Below are 20,911 nucleotides of genomic sequence, written 5' to 3' on the forward strand. Positions count from 1 at the left end.
TTGGTATCCTTAGTCTGTATAATATCATCATATTAAAAGTTCAATTCCTTTGAACAAGTTTTAACTAATTTAGAAAACATTTCCCATACCATCTGGCTTGCAATGAAATGACTTAGCCAATCATTAGAAAGCACAGTCAGTTTTACTTGATAGTAGAGAACTGGTGAAAAGAGCTGTCTGTCTGTCTGTCTATCATCTATCTCAATTTTGCATGAAACAGTATATGCAAAGTGAAAATGGAGGGCAAATAAAAGGACACACTTCCAGCTGGCATGTCATGTAGCTGTGCTGGAGTGTTTCTGAATGGGGTGTGGAAGGGAATGGAAAAAAAAAAAAAACTCTTAGTACTTCAGAAATTTAACTAAGTTCTATATATGGAGAGGGGGGTTATTATTACACTACTGATATTACAAAGCAACTTTACAATAGACAAAAGACAGTATTTTATGCCCAATATATATGACAGTGAGAAGAAATTGGTATTTTTTAAAAGAAATAATTGAAACTGGGGTATGGCTGGAGAGGAGAAGCCTGATAGGATACTAAAAGAATCCTATCCTGTGAATCAATTCAGGCTTTGGGAACCAATATTTGCCTTCTTCCTTTTTAGTTATTCATTCAAGTATATTTTGTAATTAATTGCATTACTTAACACTGATACAGTATTTTAAGAATGCAAAATACACCACATACACTTACATTATCCTAAACAACCCTGGAAACCAGGTCAGCGTTACCCCAGAACTACTGAGGGAGAGGAACCAACGCTTGGGACAGCGACTTGCCTAAAACATTTCCTATCTGACATGGCATCAGATCTCAGTGGAAGAGAGTCATTTTGATGCCATCTGTTCCCTGTCTATTCCTAGAGTTGGTGAAATTATGTTTGCCAAAATCAGTTGAAAAATACATTCATCTCTTGTAGGTACAATATCCAGGAGTCAACCCTATTTATAATTAGTGTTGAGGCACAGCCTGGCCAGACTTCATACTGATTTCTTCTGTTGGTGAAAAGAGCCCTGTCTTTCAGCTCCAGATAGAAGAATGGCTTAGGCAGAGCAGAAAAGATTATTCTCTCTGACATACATGCAGTGAAATAACGAAAGTGTTTCTAGTTAGATAAGTAACTGAAAAGAAAATGAAGATACCATGTGCTTGATTAATTCGTCCACATAATCATATCCAATTTTGATTCCACAAAAAGAAACAGCACAGGTTAAATCACACATTTAGTCAATCTTTTTCTGACTTGGACATTTTCTTTTTTAGCATCTTTAACATATGTAGAAACTCGATACATCTCTTCATAAAGATCAGGAATGTATTAAAATAAGCTTGATCCTCTGGGTTCATTTTAATATAGAGCAAGAGCTAGCATGGTTAGGAAACAAAACCTGGAATCATGGGTTCTTTGCTAAAGTGAGCACCAAACACCTTGAAAATACCTTGAATATATATAATGAATGAGTCAGAATTTTTAATATGCATTGATAGATGCAGTTTTAAATAAATCATTACACAATTACATACATTAAAACTCTACTGTGTGTTTTGACTTCAGTGAACACAATTTTAACACAAGGCTGAGGGTAGGCCAAATCACCAAGAAGATTGGTGTGTGTCTGGCCACCCCCAAATCAGCCCAAATTTCATTCCTTTCTTTGAAAAATTGTTCTAATCTTGGATGAGAAAAGCCATGGTCTAAATAATCATTTAAAATATGCTTTATTACAAATGGGAAAAAAGTGTAGATTTCACATACTTGGTTTAAACTCAAAATTATACTCACCAATTTCACACAAATAATTAAAGGTGGGGAAGCTTCTTTGAAATGCAGAATTGGAATTCTGGGTTTGGAAGTTTCCTGAATAGAGATCAGCATATTTCTTGGTCAGTTGATATACTATAGCTGTCCCTTCGAGCTTATGACAACAAATAGCATAGTTTCTGAAATAGTCTTCATTCTGCGGTTGCAAATTTTCCTTTATACTGCTTCCTTGTCTTTTTTTTCCCCCCGTGGCTTATATATCACTCTCTTGTTGCAAAATACCTAGTTTGGAAATTGCATCTGGGGTGTGTGTGCGTGTGTGTGTGCGTGTGTGTGTAAATGCAAAAATACTAACTTGATCAATGCATGGCTTGGACTCAGAAGGTAATCCTTTTCCCTGTTTTGTCTCTAGAAAAGACAAGTGAAAGGAAAAGATCGTCTGCTTTCTTTCTGTTCCTGTGATATTGTCTCCTAACTGCCTAAGATCAGGAGACGGGCTTCCGTGAAGAAATTCCCTTGCTTCACAACACCTCTTTTAGAACTCCTTTCATCCCCACTCTACACTATTTCTCAAATCCAGTGGCAACCCAATTTCCTTTAATGTTCCTTTGGCCTCTGAATAGGATCATAGGCCTAGACTCTCATAAGTGAGCAGCAAGTGAGTCAGCAGGAGCAGGATTCAGACTTTAGTCTCTGGGGCATCACTTTTTTTATTGACATATTTTCTTAGTATAGGAGAATCTAATTTACAATGCCCGGTTCCATTCTATTCTATTGTATTCATTGTACATTGTTATATTCCACCACACAGACACTTTTTGGGGGAGAAAGGAAAAAGAAAAATAGTAGGATGGAATTTCCAAGTAGCTAATGTTCTATTTTGAAATTTGAGTTTTGTTTTTCATTTGTTCTGAAGACTCCTTTCTCTTCTGTTTTATTTACTTTCATTCACGATGATAGTTGTTTATAAGGAGAATAAAGAGTGCCAGCTAGTGGCCAAAACCTTCTATGGTCAACTCATTTGGTGCCATACCAAAATCACAGGGATTTTTGTGAACCTATGCAGTAAATTGCATTAAGCCAATTGTTAACCTCAAACCAATTTTTATATTACAAAGATGAACTATCCATTGGCATAAAGACATGCTGTATAAAATGTGGTATAAAATATATTCTGATCACCTGGTAGTTTTCTGAATCTGACTCACTTCTGGAGGCTCATGGGGTTGAGAATTACTATTCAATAGAATACAAACTTCTGTTTATTTAAAGGTAAATATTTCCTGGGCCCAAAAGGACAGCTTGTAAAATATAAGGAGATTCCACTGAAGAACCCTGTATTTAATAATACACCCTGAATTTGGCATATTTAATTCCAGTTTATATAGCAGTTGTATTTCTGATTGAAATATATTTCCATTAGGAATGTGTAATTCCTCATATAAGTTCAACTCCAATATATTAAAAGTTTGTGCAGCTTTGTGTGCACTATGCCCCCATAATGATAAAAACATTGTTTGCACAAATAATGATAGTTAAACCAAAAGTATTACCAACCTTAGCATCTTCATACGTGTAAAATCCTTTAGTGATTTTATTTTTATCCACATCACAAAATGCAGTTACCTAAAGGGGAGAGGTAGAGAAAAAAGAAATGGTATGTTCCTCTATTGTTAAGGAGATAGAGGGCCTATTTGTTGGACTGTGTGCTGTATACATGCAATACAGCAGATGGGCTATTTAATGCAGAGCTGTGGTTTCCTTATTTTATTTGTTCAATTTATTTGTTCAATTTATATACCCACTCATCTCACATACATCACTGTGGGCCGGCTCACAGAGTGAAAAATAACAAGAAGCAAATACAAATAAGTAACCAAAACACTAACAGCAAAAAGCCATTAAAATAAATAAAACCATAATGGAGATCAATGAACCACAACTGACATGATTATAAAAATTATATAATAAAGGATATTTGTTGTTCAGTCATTAAGTCGTGTCTGACTCTTCGTGACCCCATGAACCATATCATACCAGGCCTTCCTGTCCTTCACTGCCTCCCTGAGTTTGCTCAGTTTCATGCTCATTGTTTTAGTGATGCTATCTAACCATCTCATCCTCTGCCACCCTCTTCTCCTTTTGCCTTCAATCCTTCCCAGCATCAGGGTCTTTTTCAAAGAGTCCTCTCTTCGCATTAGGTGACCAAAGTATCTGAGCTTGAGCTTCATTATCAATCCTTCAGTAAAGGATATATTAACATATAATGTCATCAAATCTTGTTACATGCACACACACACACACACACACACACATGTACATATAATCGTCGTTTAGAGGCCACAGTAGGGACCGGTAACTTGGTTGTTAAGTGAAGCAGTCACTAAGTAAAACCACAACTATGCTTATGATCTTACTTCAGCTTTCCTTTGTTTTACAGACCTGTGAAGCTCATAAATGTGAGGATTGGTTGTAAAGTTATTTTTTCATCACCATCGTAACTGTGAACAGTCCTTAAATGAGGTGTATTATATATATAAAATATACATTGTATCTAAAACAAACAAGTAAGTCTAGGATGGCTCATTATTCATAGTTAGTATAAAAATCATAATCAACAACTGCATGTTAAAATAAAAAATTATTGATGAGCTCCCAAGTAATAAATATTGTCTTTCAGATTTGTTTTTTGCTGCAATAGACAATCTAGAGCTTGGAAAACTGAACAAGTTTTAATTTCTAAGCTGTAAATTAGACTAAAATGCATACATAAAAATAGAAAATGCAGAAAATGCAGAAATCAACATAAGGACCCAAGCTTTAGTTACCCTACAGCTGTCATCAGTATTCCAGAGAAGCTAAAAATATCTTGAGTTTTTAGCAAAACAGCATCCATAGACAAAGCTACATTAACAGCACACTGAAGCCACTTATTTCTATGTTGATGTAAACTACTGAATTGTGAACTCTGTCTCCTTATTATATGATAAGACTATTTTAAGAGTATAGAAAAAACACATTTTAGTTATTTACACCCAGATCTCACGCAGCACACATATGGCATGCACCTGATGCATCTGAAATAGAAAATGTTCTTGTACAGAGTTACACTGTTTTTCCAGAATGACAGAATTATCTACAACTTCTCATGGAATACAATATTGATACAAATTTCAATCACATCAATTCTCTTGTTCATAGAACATGTTGCAAAAGCATTTCAATAAAGGGCACAAGAAATACATTTGGAAGCCCTGCTTTATGACCTGTTCTTTACCTGTATATTCACATAAGGACAGGTACAACAAAAAGCATGACAGAATGAATACAAATGTGGCAACTGCACAAACTGGGAGCTAAATAGAAGCAAGTTTTATTTATCTATCTATCTATCTATCTATCTATCTATCTATCTATCTATCTATCTATCTATCTATCTATCTATCTATCTATTTTAAAGAGACCTCTATTTTCTATATCCAGTTTTTACTGTGTTTACAGGGAAGCATCAGGCAAGGCCTGATGCTTCCCTCCATATAGCAATCTGAGGTCTATATTTTGCGTAATTCAGTATAATAAAGATCAGTTATCATGTAACATTTTCACAGTGCTATTAAATACCAGTTTTAAAAGAAGAAATGGGCAGCTAAGATGACCTTCATGTCTTCGGTGACCCTGCTAGGCGTATATGCTTGTGGCATAAACTCCCAGTGTTCTTCACTCATCTTTTCCAGGAAGTCACCCCTCTGCTCCTGATGAGGCAGCATAGCAGGACTGGAGGGAGTATTATTTTATTAAAACCAACTAATATGACACAAAAAGGGAGTAACATTTTTGAGCTCATACAGTGGGGCAAAAAAGTATTTAGTCAGCCACCAATTGTGCAAGTTCTCCCACTTAAAAAGATCAGAGAGGCCTGTAATTTTCATCATAGGTATACCTCAACTATGAGAGATAAAATGGGGGGAAAAATCCAGAAAATCACATTGTCTGATTTTTAAAAAAATTATTTGCAAATCATGGTGGAAAATAAGTATTTGGTCACCTACAAACAAGCAAGATGTCTGGCTCTCACAGACCTGTAACTACTTCTCTAAGAGGCTCCTCTGTCCTCCACTCGTTACCTGTGGTAATGGCACCTGTTTGACCTTGTTATCAGTATAAAAGACACCTGTCCACAACCTCAAACAGTCACACTCCAAACTCCACTATGGCCAAGACCAAAGAGCTGTCGAAGGACACCAGAAACAAAACTGTAGACCTGCACCAGGCTGGGAAGACTGAATCTCAATAGGCAAGCAGCTTGGTGTGAAGAAATCAACTGTGGGAGCAATAATTAGAAAATGGAAGACATTCAAGACCACTGATAATCTCCCTCGATCTGGGGCTCCATGCAAGATCTCACCCCGTGGGGTCAAAATGACCACAAGAATGGTGAGCAAAAATCCCAGAACCACACGGGGGGACCTAGTGAATGACCTGCAGAGAGCTGGGACCAAAGTAACAAAGGCTACCATCAGTAACACACTATGCTGCCAGAGACTCAAATCCTGCAGTGCCAGATGTGCCCCCTGCTTAAGCCAGTACATGTCCGGGCCTGTCTGAAGTTTGTTAGAGAGCATTTGGATGATCCGGAAGAGGATTGGGAGAATGTCATATGGTCAGATGAAACCAAAGTAGAACGTTTTGGTCTAAACTCAACTCGTCGTGTTTGGAGGAGAGAGAATGCTGAGTTGCATCCAAAGAACACCATACCTACTGTGAAGCATGGGGGTGGAAACATCATACTTTGGGGCTGTTTTTCTGCAAAGGGACCAGGACGACTGATCTGTGTAAAGGAAAGAATGAATGGGGCCATGTATCGTGAGATTTTGAGTGAACACCTCCTTCCATCAGCAAGGGCATTGAAGATGAAACGTGGCTGGGTCTTTCAGCATGACAATGATCCCAAACACACCGCCCGGGCAACGAAGGAGTGGCTTCGTAAGAAGCATTTCAAGGTCCTGGAGTGGCCTAGCCAGTCTCCAGATCTCAACCCCATGGAAAACCTTGGGAGGGAGTTGAAAGTCCGTGTTGCCCAGCGACAGCCCCAAAACATCACTGCTCTAGAGGAGATCTGCATGGAGGAATGGGCCAAAATACCAGCAACAGTGTGTGACAACCTTGTGAAGACTTACAGAAAACGTTTGACCTCTGTCATTGCCAACAAAGGATATATAACAAAGTATTGAGATGAACGTTTGATATTGACCAAATACTTATTTTCCACCATGATTTGCAAATAAATTCTTTAAAAATCAGACAATGTGATTTTCTGGATTTTCCCCCCCATTTTGTCTCTCATAGTTGAGGTATACTTATGATGAAAATTACAGGCCTCTCTCATCTTTTTAAGTGGGAGAACTTGCACAATTGGTGGCTGACTAAATACTTTTTTGCCCCACTGTATATCAACATGGCAAAGAAGCAGAGTAAAAGCAACATGGATTTTACTACTAGAAATACTACAGTCTAATGCATATTTTGAAAGGTTTTCTTCTTACTTCAAATCACTCACAGTGCTGAAGAAACAGATCAGTAGTGCAGATACCATTACAGCAACAACAAGCAATCTCAGATACTTCCTACACTAACCTATATTCACATGGGTGGTCCTCAACTTAATTCGCTTATTTTTGTGCCATCACTATTTACTTTTTAATGAAATAATACAAAGGAGAAGTAGCATGCATCCAGAAGCAGGAAAGAAATGTGTGCCTAATTGTTTATGCAATCAGAAGAGATCTGGGTAGGATGCTCATATGAACTGCGTTCCTTAGAATGTCACAATCAAACTCATTTTTAGAATACCACAATTAACCAATGTTTAAAATTCCCCCCCCCCCCAGCAATAGGCCCTCATGCCTATGTTTGTATGACCTATGTAAAATTTCTCAGAGAACAAAGACCTAAAGAAAATGTCTGCAAAATGTCCACAAGTGATTACTTATTATTAGAGATACTATTAAGGAAAATACAAACTAACTTCATCATAAACTCATCCCTTAAAATAAGTATTCCTTGTATTGAGGGGAAAAAAATAAACAGTGCAAATTTTGCTCTTCTGGTAACTTCTGCAATATTTTCTTTTTTCCCAGTCACTTTACACTCATTCTAAACCGGCATTTCTTTCATTCATGCTATACATTTTTAGTGTATTTTTAAAAATCTTATCTGCAAATCTGATGTTTGAAGTAAGTATTTTTTTTTTTACTTTTTATTTCTAAATAGCCCATAAAATTCCTTTCTGGTGGTAGCATTTCTCACAAGTTGATTGATTTTGAAATAATTTATTTTGATTATTCTGACTTCTGCACATGTATATGCTTTTATTTCATTTATTCCTTGCTCAAGGAATAGCTAACAAAATTTTAAAATACAATACAAAAGATTAAAAATGTAGCATGAATGTTAATAAAAATGACCAATTAAAAAACTGAAGAAAGAGTTGTATATTTAGAGACTTCCTAAATGCTGAGAGAGGAGGGACCATGTGAATTATTAAGGGAGTGTATTCCATAGCTGGGAGCAATGTGCAGGAGAGCTGTTTCCCATGGGGCAGATAGAAGAGTCTTTGACAGCAAGCCCAATTCAAAGGGACCTGTCCTGTAAATCTTAAAGGCAGGCAGCTTCATAACAGAAGTGGTTTATCAGCTGGTTAGGTCTTGAGGCATTTTTATGTCTAGTAAACAACTGGCAACCAGTTCAAAATTTTGCACTGTGCCTTGCACTGAGTAGCGACCTAGCTGCCACTTTCTGTATCAACTGCAAACTTCTAGCACTTCTGACAGATTGTCCCACATAGAGTCCATTGCAATAGTCATGATATACAGTAATTAAGGACTGTTGACAAATCTATCAGGAATATCACAGTTGGCACATTATCATTAATTCTGTGAAAATGTTCCTCACTATAGTCACCACCTACAAATCTAATGATAACTGAAGATCAAAGAACATTCCTAAGCTATGGATCTCATTTAGAGGCAGGTACAACCCCATCCAAGACAAACTCAAACTTAGTGTCTGAGGAGTTCAGTTTTCTACTTATCATCAGATGTTCATCTTAGCTGAGTTAATTTCAGCTTTTTCACTTTTGTTCAATCCAGTATTAAGCATATGCAGTGTACTGATTGCTTACTTGGAGCTATATATTAAAAAGCAATAAAATATAGACGTCTTCCCTCAATGGTTTCATGCAGATGTTAATAGGGGGGTAAGAAGTTTGTGGAGCACCACAGGTCAATAGAAACATGTGGTCCCTTTCCTCCAGAAAAGAAACAGTAGTCTGTTAAACTATCTTCTGGACAGGATCCAATAAAAAGAACTGAAAACACTACAGGTGGTCCTTGTTTAACAGCCATTCATTCAGTGACCATTGGAACTTATGACAGTGCTGAATAAGTGGTAGTTATGACTAGTCCTCATACTTATGTTAGTCACAGTGTCCCACGGTCATGTGATCACCATCTGAGACCTTCTTTGTTGACTACCTACAAGCAAAGTCAATGGGGAAGCTGGCAGGAGGTTGCAAATGGCGACCACGTGACATCCTCGCTTAATGACCTGTGGTGATTCGCTTAACAGCAGCAACCAAAAGTGCCAGAATTTCCGTTGCTAAGTGGCGCAATCATATGACATTGCACTTTATGACTGTGTCACTTAGTGATAGAAATTTTGATCCCAATTGCTGTTGTTAACCAAGGATTACCTATACAAGACAATGTGCAAGACACAATCTCACCAGCCAATAAGAAATTCAGGAGAACTAGTGTATTTAGTTTCTGGCATATGTAATCCACCAAGGTGACCAAAGCAGTTTTAGTAGCATTTGCTGGCTAAATTGTGAACTGAAATAGGTCCAGATAATCAGTATTATTGATCATCAGGCAAATCACTGACTTGCAACCGCATATCTTTTCCCAATAAGAATTTTTCCAAAAAGTGCATAGTGACTCTAGAGCTGAAAGGCCAGCACCTTCCTGATTATGTTTCCCAGCAACAGAATGTTTCAGACTGGAATATAGTTGCAGATCTCTTGAATAATAGAAGAGTCTCTTCTGGAACTACAAGGCCGTCATCTTTCAGTTACTTTCCCAGAAATGTTATATGAGTCTGACTACGTGCAGAGATTTCCAGGATCAAGGGAAGTTTCTTCAATAGAGAACTTTAGGCATAGGAAACTCTTCCTACTTGCAGGGTGACACTGAACACCCCGCTTAAACATGTGGCCAGTTCTGTCCTGGTGGACTGAATTAGCCAGCAAGAAAAAAAGGATTAGGAAAAGAAAAGTAAAAAGAAAAGAAAAGTGGTAACCCTAATTTCTGTATATACCCAGCCCATATCATTGAGCTCTACAAGCCAAAAGGAATCCAAAATAACAGGACAAATAATTAATGATGCAAATGTAACACAGTAAGCCACTACTCTCTGTTCTGAATCAATGCAATTGACCTTGGAGCTGGACTTCAAGCGGGTCTTTGGATAAGCCTCACTCCATGCTCAATCTTGAGAGTTCCTCCATTTTTCTAATCCAGTGTGTGTCATTGGATTGCACACATGTAGCCATATACTGAAATCTCTCAGGACAATAAGCACAAAGGAGAGAATCCAAAACATACATGAGTTCTGACTGGGTCAGGAAGAGATTCTTTCTTCTGCTTTATCACTTTCTACTTTAACTTCCAAACACAGAAAAGCAAGAAAGAAATACCATAATATTGAAGTGAATCAATAACATTTTTAAGGCTAAGGCATTTGAAATCTGGAAATATAATGTGTACGATTGAGGGCAGAAGACTACATGTTCTTTCATTATGTCAGCAATATATTAAGGAATATGATGATGCTTTATTTTGCAAGGGCAATTTCCTGAATTTCCACATCTTTATATCACTCCTTCCCCTTTTCATCTGAAGTAGAATAAAATATGGGCACATACATGAGGGTGTTTGTATAAATGTGTGTATTTCAACATGTAACGTATAGGCGAATGGTGATAGAGCAGCAGTCTTCCTGCTGTGCATTATGGCATTTGAACCAGAATAGCTTATATTTATTATTTATTTAAACTCAAAGCTTTAACTATTTAGTTGTGCAGGATTTCCAGAATAAAAAACTTTATGAACTTGCACATTTTCACATGTGATTGTGGCAGCAGCATTTGTTCAACTAAAGAGTAGGATTTGTTTTTGTTTTGTTTTTTTCCTTTTCTCATTAAAATTGCTTTTGCGACTTGAATGGCAGAATGAAGTCATAAAAGTAACTCTAACATTCATGATGCCGAAGCTGGATAGACAAGCATAAAGCAGACCTTTAAGCATCCCATAAAAGATTGGTTTCTTTCTACAGCTGCAAGCTCAAAATGAATTGGATGCTTTTTTTAAACAAAAAAGGTCTGTTCAGCTTCAGTCTTGCAGAAATACTACAACCAGGCTCTGTCAATCCCTTGAATCTGAAAAAGATACAGTTAGGAACTGGGTTTCTTAAAACTATTCAGAATGGCAACCATAACAGAATGGCTGTTGTTACAACAGGGCGGTCCTTGAAATGTTATCAACTTTCTAACAAAATCATTAGATTCCTAAATCTTGTCCAAACTCTAATACATTTGAGAAGAAAACAAAGCATCTAACTCAATGAGTCAGAAACGGCTGTTTTCCCAGTAATGAAAACAATAGCACATAACCCTGTCACATATATGATGGATCTTAGCAGACAAACCTTTTCAGTTGGCTCCTTACTGTACATACAAGTTCACATGCAATGTGGGAGATATTCTGGAATATGCTGGGAAAGTTTGTGCAAACTTGGATAAATTTGAAAAAAGAGAAGGTCTTTTTCTCAGGTGAGTGGGGGCAGGGTCTGGCAAAGCACTGCTGCTACTCACTCAGAACTATGGGAGAAACGTATGCAAAATCCCTATCTGAGAGCCAGCACGGGGCCAACTGAAGGCAGAAAAAGCTGTAAAAAGGAGGGAGGGAGGGAGGGAGGAAGGAGGAGATTGGAAGAGATTATGAAAATACAAATGCAAATACAAAAATATTTGTTCAGCAAATACATATGCATAATACTCATTTACTTTACAAAAACAGAGTCCACTTAAACCAAATTCCTTGGATTTTCATATCACAGAATCACAGGGAGGAATCACTCAGGCCATCAACCCCTTGCTAAATACATCAATCTCGATTAAAGCATTCCTGGACAGCTTTCCCTAAAGACATCCAGTGAAGAGGAGAATCCTTCATCTCCCCAGATAACTGATGCCACTGCTGAATCATCTTCCTCTGTATCCAGGAATTTACCATCTTTGGTTCTGGATGGGGTTGCACTGCCCCAGACAGACCCAGTGTGTAATCTGGGGGTCTTCCTGGACTCACAACTGCTCGAGAAGGTGGCAGTCATGGCCAGGACAGCCTTTGCCCACCTTCGTGTGGTGCACCAGTTATGCCCCTTCCTGGATCGGGAGGCTCTCCGGTCAGTCACTCACACCCTGGTCATCTCTCGGTTAGACTACTGTAATGCACTGTACACGGGGCTACCCTTGAAGAGTATCCAGAAGCTACAGCTGGTTCAAAATGCAGCCACGCGGACAATCTTGGCTGCCCCAAGAATGGTACATATAACACCTGTGCTGCAGGAGCTGCATTTGGTACCAGTTTGCTTCTGGGTCCAATTCAAGGTGTTGGTTATCACCTTTAAATCCCTACATGGCATGGGTCCAGGTTACCTGAGGGACCGTCTCACCCCCATTACATCAACCCGTCCCATCTGGTCAGGCATAGAGGACATGTTATGGAGCCCATCAGCGAGAGAATGTCGGCTGGCAGGGCCCAGGAGGAGAGCCTTCTCTGCCATTGCCCCTGCCCTTTGGAATATGCTCGCCCAGAGGTGAGGCGGGCCTCTATCCCCCTGGTTTTCCAGAAAGGACTTAAGACCTGGCTCTATCAGCTTGCACAGGGTGACAAGAGTTGTAATCAATTCTGGGGGTGGTTGGCACCCTGATGACAATCCCCGAGCTGTTTCCCAATTTTATCATCCCTTGGAATTTATTAATTATTTAAGATTGTTTTATATTGTATTTTAATAGATTTTCTCTCTTCTGTAAATCGCCCAGAGTCGTTTTTTAATGAGATGGCCAGTGACAGATTTGAGACAGACAGACAGACAGACAGACAGACAGACAGACAGACAGACAGACAGACAGATAGATAGATAGATAGATAGATAGATAGATAGATAGATAGATAGATAGAAAAAATCTTGCTGTTAGGAAGTTTTTCCTAGCACTCCCCTGGAAACCTTCTTCCCAAGCATGTGACAATATTCCTGCATTTTGGGATAAGAGAACAGGTTGTAAATTCTAGGTTATATGCCTTCAGGTATTTGGAGAACCTTAATATATCCTTCTTCAGTCTTCTCTTCTAGAGGGTAAACACACCCAGTTCCTTCAACTATTCATTACAGGACTTCGTTTTTAGCCCTGCGATCATCCTCACTGCTCATCTCTTTCAATTTGCCTAAATTCTTCTTAAAGCATGCTCTGACCAAAAGACAAGGTTCAAAACAGAACAGGGTAAAGGTTTTATTTCTTGTTATTTGGAAGCTACTGGTGACACCTACAATTAATTTTTCCTTTTTTTAAAGCCACTGTTGATTCATATTCAGCCTGTAACCAAGTAGAACTCCAAGATCCTTTCCATGCCTGATATTGCCAGGCCAGGTATCTCTCATCTTATATCTGTGCATTTGATTTTTTTCCCACTAACAAAATTACTAAATACACAATTGCTGGTGATGCCAGATGATAGCCAGTTGATAGGTAAGATTTATTAGTTTATGAAAATCATTCCCAATAAACCAACTGTGTGAGAAATAAGTTTTGGCTGCCAAGAGCACTGTTGCTAGAAGTTCTACTTCTCCATGCTTCCAGTGATACATGTTTTAGTATGCTCCAGATGTTTTGTCCTCCAAATGTCATAAGCCATTGCTACTGGCTATACTAGTTAAGGCTAAGGGGAGGTGAAATCAAAATCATTTCAAAGGCATCTAGTTGCTTATCCTTCCCTAGCCAATGAAAAATAGGCAATTCCCTTGTCCAGTAACATATGCTAAGGAAGAACACCATGAAACTCTACAAAACAAAGAAAGAAAGCAGAAAATCCCCACCCCATCTAATTTATAGTCTAAATTCCAACAAATGGCAATAAGAGTAAGAATGATAAAACATGATACCTAGACGCTCTAAGGAATAGAAGGTTTGGGTGAAAAAAAAGGTAAGTTTAGTAGTCTCTTCATCTCTTGGACAAAAAAGAAAAAAGAAAAAGAAAGTGGTTTAGTGCAGCTATTCCAAGAGGAAATTTTAGGCATAAAGCTGCAGCATATATGGTTGAACGAGAGGCTTGCTTGGATTGGCAACAGATAATTTCTAGTATGTGCTGGATTTTTCTGACAATTCAGTATCCTGCTGATATTCTAGCTAAAAAGCTACAACAAAAGCATTCTTTTAATAACAATCTAGTGAATCTTGAGAAAATGCACTCTCTTGAAATCAGCCACAACTGAGGGGAGCGGCGGAGTCATAAACATATTTTCTGAGATTGTTACAAAATAACACTCAGCACTGAATGGGTTAATATTTCCAGCTGTTTTTTCAATTGCATAGCAAAGCAAAAATGAAATAACTTTAATTGCAACCTTGATATTCTGGCCCACAGTGTTGCCAAAGCAAATGTTATGCAAAGGTCAGCTTAGAAGAATCTGAGCATCTCAGCTAATCAGAGCCACACCAGCAATAGGAAGGGTTTTGCCACTCTGCAATTCAGTAAAGGAAAAGCTGACTTGGCTGATGGTGAAACTCCATAGAATTATTCTGTTCTTATAACACTACTTCTCTTAGTGTATGGCAATTTTGGGTTTCTGGTCTGCACTGCTATAAAACACGCAACAACTGATCAGGAATCACCACATCTGCTGCAAACCAGGTTAAGAAAACTGTACCTCACTCACACTAGTGGGCGCTTTCCACTATCAGTGAAAAGCTTCACAAACAATGAACTGCAAAAGAAGTTTCAGGGGCTGACTGCTGTTTTTCATTTCTGAGTCTCTTTCCTTGACTAAAGTCTGAAACCCTACTCTATTGCCCACCACTCTGAAATGATTTCATCATGTGGAAACCATGATAAATGAAAGCATTCAGGGGATTTTACAAAGCACATTGCACAACAATGGAAGAAAATGATGAAATTTCCATAGCAACAAACAATTTTGCAAACTGCACTCCAGTGATTAAGATGACTCAACATTTTGGAGTGGAAAAGTCTGTCAGCTGTAAAAGAAATAATCATCTGCATGTGTCCAGCAGTTCAGCTTCTCCTACGGACAATAATCTGTTCGCTGTTCTATTTACAGTCAAAGAAGGTGGTCTCAACATACTCAACAAGATTCACCCAATCTGAGTTCGTATGCCACCCTTGAAGAATGTAAGACAAAATGCTAATCAAACCACAATCTTTCTCTTCCTGTACTAAGATAAAGGCCTTTCCTGTGCAAAAGCATGGTATCTCATAATCTGAATAGTAATGATTTTGAACCACCTTGGATATATATTAAGGTAGAAGAGAAATATGTCTCTGTGTCTGTTTATTTCTTAACAAACCACCTGTTCCATACACTTCCTCGGGACACACCAGTATTTTGGTTTAATTATTTTTACTATAGGCTTCCGAGGGCTATTACTTATAATTAAACATCTATAGCATATAGCTAACACAATAAAGTACAGAATAAAAAAATCTAGTAACAGCCCTGTTTCTCAATTCACAAGACATCAGTATTTTTCTCATGGAAGATGAAGTAATCAGTGAAACAAATGATGAATTATGTATAACGTTACAGCATTTAGAGTTTTCACATGCTCTACAGGTGTTCTTCTTAAACTATCTTCTGGACAATATTAGTGTTCCCCAAATAACCTAGCCCTAAGATCCAACAGAATTTGGATCTTAGGGCCAGGTGTGTGTGAGTTTGGATGGGTTCAATTTCACCAGACAAACAAGTTATCTATCCTTGAATAAATAGCTCTTGGGAGATTCCACCTCAGATATGATCTTGAAACAACTGAAAAAAATATAAATCACTAGAAGACTTTTGGATGAAACATCACATAGAAGGTGAGCTTTTAAATGAAAAAAACATTGAAGGAAAATGGAAAAAAACCCAAACATTGAAGGACTACTACCTTTCCCGACAACATATCTTTTGCAAAAGTGGAATTTCAACAACACCTAGACCAATAATGGAAACAGACTGAATGTTTCCCTAACTGTACGATAATCTTTATGCCAACTCTAAGATACTCTTTAACAAACCTAACTCCAGACATTGAGGAAATATGCTATTATATGCAGATGTTTTTTATGCTCTGTTTTATTTTTAAAAATGTATACAGTATTTTTATGAGGAATACCAATGATCTATTTTATTTCAAAATACATCACAGGTATTCCTCATAAAAATATCATTTGCTATTTTGAGGTCTTAAAAAATTTAAGAAATATTGGTGTAATACATATTAAACTAAGATAGATTCTGTCCAGAGTTAGATACGTTGTTCTCCTTTTGCGACATTAGGAATAGGTAAATAACAAGGCACTGGAAATTGGTAAGAAAACATAGAGATTCACAAGTAAAAGAAAAATCTGATCAAGAGAAGATAACAGACTAATTTCTTATTCATATAAGTTTAAATAAATATACACTGATTTTGATTTTTTTAGTATAATTTTCATAAAGGAAGCTTATAAAGATACCATGTTTCATGTTGTGTGCGAGTTACGCCCCTTCCTGGATCAGGAGTCCCTTCGGTCTGTCACTCACGCCCTGGTCATCTCTTGTTTAGACTACTGCAATGTGATCTACACAGGGCTATCCTTGAAGAGTATCCAGAAGCTACAGCTGGTTCAAAATGCGGCCGCGCAGGCAATCTTGGGTACCCCAAGAATGGCACATGTAACACCTTTGCTGCAGGAGCTGCATTGGGTTCCAGTTTGTTTCCAGGTCCAATTCAAGGTGTTGATTATCACCTTTAAAGCCCTACATGGCATGGCTCCAGGTTACCTGAGAGACCATCTCACCCCTATTACTTTGACTCGTCCCACCCAGTCTGGTAGAGAAGGCATGTTGCGGATCCTGTCGGTAAGAGAATGTCGACTGGTGGGTCCTAGGAGGACAGCCTTCTTTGCCGTTGCCCCTGCCCTATGGAATACTCTCCCCCAGAGGTGTTGCGGGCCCCTACCCTCCCAATTTTTCAGAGGGAATTGAAGACTTGGCTCTGCCAACTTGCGTGGGGCAGGGAAAGATACAACTGACCCTGGGGATGGTTGGCGCCTTGACGACACTCCCTGAGTTTATTAACACCTAATTAACATCAGCCTCTTGGAAGTATCATAAAGGAAGTTTGTTTTTAGCATACTTTAATTAATTAATTAATATTTATCTATTTTAATTAATGTTTATTCTGTTTTTACGCCCAGAATTACTCTGTGGTGAGATGGGCAGTGACAAGTTTGAAATATAAATAAATAAATAAAAATGATGCTGAATGAACTTAAAGAAGTTGTTAAGGATGAATGTGAAAAGAGACTGTCAGAGATAAAGAAACAGAAGAAAGCAACCTGGATGTCAGAACAAACCACAGAAATTATCAAGAAGAGAAGTTAAAGCCAAGAAAGACAAAAATCTCAAGAAGGAACTTAACATTTCATTTTCTCAAGGGGTGAGCTCAGAATTGCTGAATAAACAGGCTGAAATGCCTCTTCTCTCTTGTTTTCTCTATGCATTTGCTTCTAGCCAGAAAAGTGCAATACATCAATATTCATTAATTATCTATTCCTTTATTACATTAACATTTCAACACTAGTTACAGGAAAAAGCTAGTGGATGCTTTTCAGAAGGTCAAGAATTGTTATCAATTTAATCAACATTTTAAATGGATTGTAAAAGCTTAGCAACTGTTGTTGGTTGAATAGTTTTTTTAAAAACATCTATTTTATTATTATATAACATTTTGACATCATTTTAATATTATACCTAACACTATACTTGCTTAGTAATAACCAGCCAACATATTCAGTAAACTAATTTACTGTCAGCATAAATTTTGTGTTCACCACTCTGAAATTCATTTTGGGGTAAATGGGCAAAATGGAACATTTTGAAATAAAAATGAATAAAAATAATAATCCATGCTTTGTACTGAATACATTGAGAGAATGGTCTAGAAAATACATGCTAGCAAGAATGAATATTTACTGAAGTGATGCCCACTTGTAAATTATTTGTGCCAACTTACCTTGTTTTGATTAGCTGGAGATAAACTTCTAAAGAGTTTTCTGCCCTGTTTGCCAGCATTCCAAATGGTAAAGGATGTCCAGTGACTGAGAATTCTCTCCTCTAGAAACAAGACACGGTGAGTCCAGATGGTTCTCCTGAGAAGTTGTACAACACAAGCAAAAGAACAAGATTCAATATCATTTAGACACAGTGCATTCCAAAAAAAGACTCAAACAGAAATCAGGCTAGAATCATTGTATAGTTGGACGGCCTTATACATTTCTAATATATAATGTTGTCAGAAGAATTGAAATCTGCCATAGAGGAAATATTCCTCTGCTTTGATATTAAATGTAGTATCATTGGATGGTAAACACTTCCAAAATGTTTCTCGGGAAATTTTCAGCCCATGCTGTTTAAAATCCTATTTTGCAGTAAATGTCTTCTACTGTGGCAAAGGTTGTGGTTTTAAAGAGGCAATATTATATATGACCTTGGGAGTCATATATAATACTGGCCACCATATTCTGTCTAGAAAACCTCTAAGAACGTATTTCTTTAGTCAGGTCTTTAAAGGTAAAATATTCATATTATTTGTATTGCATTTACTTGCTTTTATCTTTTGTATTTTTCTGTGCATGTGTGCTGTCTGAAACTGCAAAATGTCTTCAGTATTCAATTTGAGCAGAAAAATGGCAAATACATCAAATGAAAAAAATAAATAAACCTGCCCCACCCCATAATTTACACGTTTTGGGAAGACAAAGGTTAAGTTGTTTCACTTGTTGCAGGGAACCAGCTTGTTGGGCATTAGAAGGCCCTCCTCTTTTATATATAAAATAATGCAGAAAAGGAAAGATCACCTAGCATAGACTGGAGTTGACTGTAGGGGTGATTAAATGATTTTACCTATATTGATATTGATTACGGTTTTAATTGCATTTTCTTTCTTTGTTGGTATTTTATTGTTTGATGATCGGAAGAATAATCAATGAAGTGTTTTACATTTACACTACTTTATAGGGTTATCAATTAAAATATAAATAGGCACAACTCTGTTAGATATGTAAAGAACACTCTGCACAAAGTCTTGCTGCTGGGCATCACCACTATTATTGTCACTTGAGTAGCTGAGTTATACAACTTCACGCTTCCCTTAATGTTCACGGACAGCACTTCTTGGTATTTGAAAAACTGTTTGCAACATTCAATAAACAAAGCAGCATACTTTTTCACATCTGACAATCTGAAATCTCAGTAGCATAGTGACACTATTTATAATTAATATGCTCCGCACACACTTTTGCACAATTGAAATTAGTTTCTCTTTCTTGCTGCACACACTCGCAAGATGCACAGCGGCCTCTTGACCATAAATAAAATACTGACAATGTAAAGGCCAGAGAAGAACATGTAGTAGAAAGTTCATTAATGATGTTGTAAATTTGACACTATTGCTAAATTCCAAGTTTAATAGTAAATTCAGCAAGCAAGCAGATGTCTTTTTGTTCAAGTGTGTTTTTATATCTGAACTTTCAAAATAAAATTCCATTATGTCATATATAAACATAAGATAACATAAGCAAATGCTTAGACCTATCTGAAATGTTGAATCCATATGGCTTTGGAACTGTAACAAGGAAACATCTGCAAAGGCAGAGAATAGGTTAGGATTATCAATTTTAACTGCCCTCAACAAATTCAGGGGGAGAGTTCTTTTTCTGCATTCAGTTCCTTTCATCTAAAAAAAATAAGTTCTGTTTGGCTTTCAATAACTTTTGCTCATTTTGTTTGGGCTCATTTCACACCATCTTCTATAATGTGTTGTTTATTTTCTTAAGTAATCATTCCCATAATAAAAGTAATATTTCAAAATGATATTGCCTAGGGTGACAAAGAAAAACGACCTAATCAAAGAACAATAGTTTACACCAAAGATTCCTTCATTAAGTCCCAACTTAGATTCCAAACCAAACTTAAAAATGACTACTAATTGGTAGATATAATAAATTAACTTCCAATCAAGTTAAAGGTTACATACCAAAACGTCATGTTGGCTCCAGGTATATGGGTTACGTAAACCTATTTTAATAGCCTTAGCTTCATTCCTAATGAATAATGAAGGGCAAGATACATTAATACATTTTTGTTCAATAAGGTTTAATTTCTGGAACCTCAAAAGCTAAGTTGTTTGCAGCAGACATCCAACTTTTCCCATCCTTGCACCCTCCAGATAAATTCCCAGGCAACATGGCTGCTGATTGTGCTAAACTGGAAACATGGGGGTGTTCTCTGGAGAGTGACAGATTAGTAGAAACTACTTTATAATCTTTAGCTTTAAGAGTTGATATACTCTAATCAACAGTTTTCTGAATTGGGTTTTTAGTGTAATTCATTATTTCTTTGGGCCACAACTTTATGCCTACTGATTGAAATGGGAGATGGTGTCATTGGGCAGAGCTCTTCTGTTCTATGCTACAATCCTATGAAGATTTGCCTAGCAGTAAGTCTCATTGTGCTGCTTTTCCAAATTGATTGGATCCAGGCTACAAAAGCCTTAACTGGCAGTGAAGGAGACTTGCAGATATGGCTGGTGCACTATCCACACTATCACCCCAGTCTCCCTGACCAAACTAGCTGAGATGATCTCTAATTTGTTGTGGGAGAACTCTAAGACTGTAGAATTGAAGCTGCCTGAACAGAAACAGCCTAGGATTTCATGATCTCTATGAAAACCAAAGATCTCCCCCAAATTGTCATCAAGCTAAC

General features: G+C 37.4%; 1 protein-coding gene across 6 annotated transcripts in view; it reads right to left on the bottom strand.

Annotated features, from left to right (window-relative positions):
• Positions 1–20,911, bottom strand: part of QTGAL (queuosine-tRNA galactosyltransferase) — a 185,979-nt gene that overhangs the window by 18,605 nt on the left and 146,463 nt on the right. For all 6 annotated transcript variants that reach the window (XR_015794690.1, XR_015794688.1, XR_015794689.1 and 3 more), the window contains 3 exons: positions 18,162–18,297; positions 3,326–3,394; positions 1,790–1,864 (listed from right to left, as the gene is read on the bottom strand). Coding sequence is in view for 3 of the 6 variants with exons in the window: in XM_088133457.1 (XP_087989583.1) it covers positions 1,790–1,864; positions 3,326–3,394; positions 18,162–18,297 (280 nt within the window). In the remaining 3 variants the exon portion in view is untranslated. The remainder of the gene's footprint in view (positions 1–1,789; positions 1,865–3,325; positions 3,395–18,161; positions 18,298–20,911) is intronic.

The sequence above is a fragment of the Python bivittatus genome, unplaced genomic scaffold (assembly GCF_059951505.1).
Source record: "Python bivittatus isolate LINGU-HERP-01145 unplaced genomic scaffold, Pbiv_v1 ctg000080_np1212, whole genome shotgun sequence".
NCBI lineage: Eukaryota > Metazoa > Chordata > Lepidosauria > Squamata > Pythonidae > Python > Python bivittatus.